The 4,844-nt window shown below is 40.9% G+C and overlaps 1 protein-coding gene across 2 annotated transcripts in view; it reads right to left on the bottom strand.

The window, feature by feature from the left end:
* Nucleotides 1–1,516: 1,516 nt before the first annotated feature.
* The window catches only part of COG3 (component of oligomeric golgi complex 3), a 31,471-nt gene continuing 28,143 nt past the window's right edge, over nt 1,517–4,844 (bottom strand). For both annotated transcript variants that reach the window (XM_075046185.1, XM_075046186.1), the window contains exons 22-23: nt 4,745–4,843; nt 1,517–3,519 (exon numbers count right to left, since the gene is read on the bottom strand). In XM_075046185.1, the coding sequence (XP_074902286.1) occupies nt 3,490–3,519; nt 4,745–4,843 (129 nt within the window). In that variant the 3' untranslated portion in view covers nt 1,517–3,489. The remainder of the gene's footprint in view (nt 3,520–4,744; nt 4,844) is intronic.

The raw sequence follows: 4,844 nt of genomic DNA, 5'->3' as shown, positions 1-4,844 counted from the left end.
TTGAGACTCGCAGCAAGCAGTTACATCAGCATTTCAGATCAACTTTGCCTTCGTCAAGGAGGTAACGGTCACTTTGCGATGAAAATAAAGCTCCTTTTTTCAAGCTCCCAATGCCCATCTCCCTGTACATCGAGCCCTTGTAACACCAAACTCGTCTCGGTTGAAAGCACTTGAGGGATCCTGGTACAATCAGTGGGGTCATATGCCGAAACGTTTGAAGGAGACGGCTTCATTCCTACAGCTGATGAACTGGAATTTGGGAATTTGTTGTACCGAGCGTGACTGAGGAGCCTGCTCTGGCTCCCAGCCGGAGACACCCGGGCTGGTGGAGAGGGGATGGCGAACAACAGCTTGGGTACGGGGACCGGGGGTAATCCAGGAGAGGGAAGATGAGGGTTTCGGGTACAGGGACCGGGAGTAATCCAGGAGAGGGAAGATGAGGGTTGAAGGGCTCCAGTTGGTGGTAGATAGCTCAATGGCATGGTTGGCCACCACTGTAAGGAGCCAACCGATTCTTTTTTTCTTTTGGTTTTGTTTTATTCAGAGGTCTTTGTACCAAAGATCTGATTTTCTCCACAGTGTTGGCTTGATTTTAGGGTTCCGTGAGGATAAAAATGCACGAGGGTAGGAGAAAGCAGTGTTTGTGGACACAGGGCTGGATCTACCTGCAGTCACCGCACAATTTGCTGCAGCAGCACCGACTTTTTCCCCTTTTCCTACCCACATCCCTTTGCCAACACCAAACATGCAGAGTTCGAGGAAGGGACAATTGGTTTTGCTTGGAAAATACCCAGCAGAGCATAAGCTATGCTGTGGGCATCGCTGTTGTACAAAAAGAAGCGTGAATGCCTGGCCAGCTGCTTTGGCATTCATTTTGTTTACGAGGGATGTAATCCAAAGGGCCAATCCTCTTTAGGAGGCTCCGAGCACCTAGGAAGCAACAGTCACACATCACTGCCCCACACCAGGCAGAGAGAAGCTGAATTCCACAAGAAAAGAGCGTTTTTCCTTAGGTTAGTTCATTCAAATGACATTGTCAAAGCCAGAGGGTGAAGGGAAGCTTCACACGGACGTTAGAGGGGACAAACCACAAGCGTCTGGATGATGTGTTTCTACAACACCAACAGCCAGAAGAACCGTATGTGGTAATGAAAAACTACGGGTAGATGAAGCTGTGACTAACCAGGCAACAAGAACAGCTATCAAACACAATACTACTTGTGCTTTCTGCCACCAGCTCCCAAGTTTTCTCTTAGTAAAAGCCAACTAGTTAAAATACGTTCTTGTATTACAGTTGCGATTTCGCCCCCCCCAACAAAACTGCAAGCCAAGAGACCATTTAGTCACGCAATATCATTTGTCAGTAAAGAAAATACAAATTTACTTTTATTATAACCATAAAGAGGCATTACTTCAACAATTAGCTGTACATTCAGCACTCAGGTATACATCTCTGCCAAATAAAGTCAATTCTCTTACTGCTAAAAAAGAACACTTCTTCTCAGCGATGCACTGCTTGTGCTTACAAGGATGTTTATTATCTCCGTATTACAGTTATCTTGACAGACAAGCCTCAGGATACAGAATAAAGCTTTACTCTTGGACCAAAATAGGAGGCAACATTTTCATTTAAAAAAATTAAAAACGGCAAGTTTCTAGTCAGATAATACAAAGCATCTTAAATTAATCTTTTGAAAGTATTTACACTATTTGTAAACGTAAATATCTGAAACTGTACATGTTTAAACAAATGTTCATTTAGCAAACAGGCTGTATAAACTGATTGCTCTTCTAATCTTTCAACCAGCTGTCCTAGAGCTGAGTACTCTAAGAGAGAAAAAGATCCCAAGCACAAGAGTGACTACTGCAATGGTTTACCCTTCATGTCTTTTCTGTACAATGTCCGTATGAAGTCAGTCATAACTCTATACAGCGACCATGCAGTCCTCCTGTAAAACTTTATAAAAACCAAATATACATATATTACAATGCATTGGACATTATTTTACAGCCTGTATTTCTACATAAGTAAAAAGAAAGGGCAAGTTTTCTTCCTTGTTAGTTCCTTTAGTTAATTTTTAAGGAGTCATGTAAGGTCCTACGAGTACCATTTATGTACCTCAGCACCACTGCTGCAACACTTCTCGTGGTAGCTTTAATACCCACCATCTTAGTCTCCAGCTATATGGTTTATAACAGGAAAATTATTAAATCAAAACACCACCGATGTGCATGGAAATTTCTACATCTCTAAAACTAAAGAGCAGGTTTTATAAATAAGTTAAAATCTGCCATATAAGTCACCACATTTTTCTTTCACAGTGCTGCACAATAAAGACTTACACACTCAGACACCCTAAAGCTCCTAGCAGTGTCTCATTCCATTAATGGCCAAGTGTTTAGCATTCAGCTTTCTGCAACGATGACCAATTAATGCATACTGAACGGCGTGCATTAGTTACCAGTTACCAAGTACTTATCCTCTCTTGACAATGCTGATTTGACAGGCTTGCACATTCAATTTCTGGCATCCCCACACCCCCTTATTAGTGCTTACTCCAGCGCACAAAGGCTGTACAAGTTCCAGTCCCAGTTCCCATTTTAAACAATGCACACCACCATCTGATCTTGGGCAAGGCCAAAAAAACAACTCTAACCTAAACCAAAGGACCTGAGAATCTCAATGCTAAGCTTTGCTGTAAAGCATCTGAAAACATGCAGTTCCCTCAGAAACACCAGAAATTACATTGCACAGCTTTCCATTGCAAATCCAAAGGAACTGAGATTCTTTACATGGAGGAAGGTTAGAGCATGAAACTTCAGGTCTGACCTCACAGCTCCCAATCACAACAGTGTAAGAAAAACAGCATATCCAGTGTTTCAAGAAACGCTTCACATGCGGGAAATAAAGTCTTCCCAACTAAAAACCTGTGAATTATGTTCAAGCACGTGATGAATTACCAGGATTTTGGGGAGAGTTAAAGAAAAATCAGAGCATGCCTGCTCAAGTCAAATTGTCATACTAATGGGCTTATCTCCAAGCCTTGCAAATATCTATTACCGCTCCCATTTGATTCCCTGCGCTTTATTTCCAGCACGTCTTTGAAAAGTACGGCTTTTCACTGCATACATCAGCTTATTAAAGGAAAGCAAGAAAGGTTTTTACATTTAAAAAAACAGGATTTCAACTTTGAAAACATCTGGATAAGGCAGTAACTGAGCTTCCATAGAAGTGATCGGCAAAGGGGTTTTTGTTTTGTTTTCTTCCTCCCCCCACTTCTCAAGCCAATGACCAGGAAGACCTTTAACATATCAATAAAACTGTTTTTTTCTTTTTTTTTCCTAAAACAGAGTTAAGCAGCCTGGATAGTTTTGATGCAGACTGGACTGCACAGTGGGATCCTCCGTTTACTTCAAGCGAATGTCTTTGCATTGCCTTCACTGCCTGGCATTCAGCTGAAGTTTACTTCAAACAGCCCCACTGTTGGGCTACTTGGACATTGATAAAAGTAAGTTCACCTGAAAGACAAAAGCAAAGCCTACATTAGACAGAGCAGCTAAGTTTCGGAACTGATGTCCTGTATTTTAACCTTCAAACAGGATTCCCAGGAAGCACATGGAGTCTTATATGAACCCGGAGAAGACAGGTACAAAACAACTGGGCAAAATTTCCAGTCAAATGCCTACTCACAGGCTTTTTAAAATGCAATTGCTGACCATGTTGACTAGTCATTTCAGCAGTCACAACCTACTATATCAAAGTTTCTAGGATGACTTCAGCGTTGTCAAGGAATTCCAAGAAATAAGCGCACTGGCAAAAAATGTTAACATTCATCTTAGAGATCTGAAACACATTTGGGATCCTTTGCAATACTTGTTTCCCACAGATTACAATACAGTTTCCCATACGCTTCAGTTTGTAGAAGAAGCGATCCTAAGGATTAACAGATAAACAATTAGAGGAAGCCATCTCCTCTAGGATAACCCCACCTCCTTCCAGTGCATCGCTCCCACTCTGTGCTCCAGGATAGTTATCTTGCATCCCTGTAGCCACATTCACCGCAGGCAACGTCCTCTAATCCGAGTGTCTGTTTAAATATTGGCATTCTGGGATAATCATGATTCTATCCACATTCCATGGACCATTAAGGTCAAAGTGAGATTTTTAAAAACCTACTTGGTTTCTGTCAGAGCAACCTAATACAAAGAATTCTTAACCCCAGTCATCTGTGAGACTAAAGACCTTATCATGTAGGGTTACATTTTCATAAACATCTGCACATTTTCCCAATGCAATTTACTTCAAATGAACCCTTGTAATTCTTTCACATGCTTCCTAAATGTAAAAGTTGCTGCTTTTTGTATCTGTCAAAAGCAAGACTGCCTCCACACACATGGGCTTTTTTAAAGCGTATTCACTAGCTTTGATATCTCTCCAAAAAGACAAGCCCAGAAACAGCAAGACTCTGCCGCAATGTTGTACAACTCAATCCCCAGCAACATCAATCACCACCTTCAGTTTAAAAACTCTATTAGATATTCATAAAAAAAACAAACAAAAGCCCCTTTTAGCTGAAAGCCTAGAGTTCAGATAAAGCCCTGAGTTTAATCATCCAGGATTAAGGGTGATAATAAATAAATAAAGATTCTGAACACTGAAAATACTAAAAATGAAAAAAATAATGTTTAAAAAAGCCAATCATGTGAAAGAGCAACTGATAAAACAGGGAGCTTCAATATATACCTGTTCCATTGAAGGACAAGCTATGATCTGGAGATCTTCATTACTGAATTCTTCTTTCAACAAAGCGTGGAGTTTCTGGAACATTTGCTGAATGTTATTC

The sequence above is a fragment of the Buteo buteo genome, chromosome 14 (genome assembly GCF_964188355.1).
Source record: "Buteo buteo chromosome 14, bButBut1.hap1.1, whole genome shotgun sequence".
Classification (NCBI taxonomy): Eukaryota; Metazoa; Chordata; class Aves; order Accipitriformes; family Accipitridae; genus Buteo; species Buteo buteo.
This window is presented reverse-complemented; position numbering and strand designations above follow the sequence as displayed.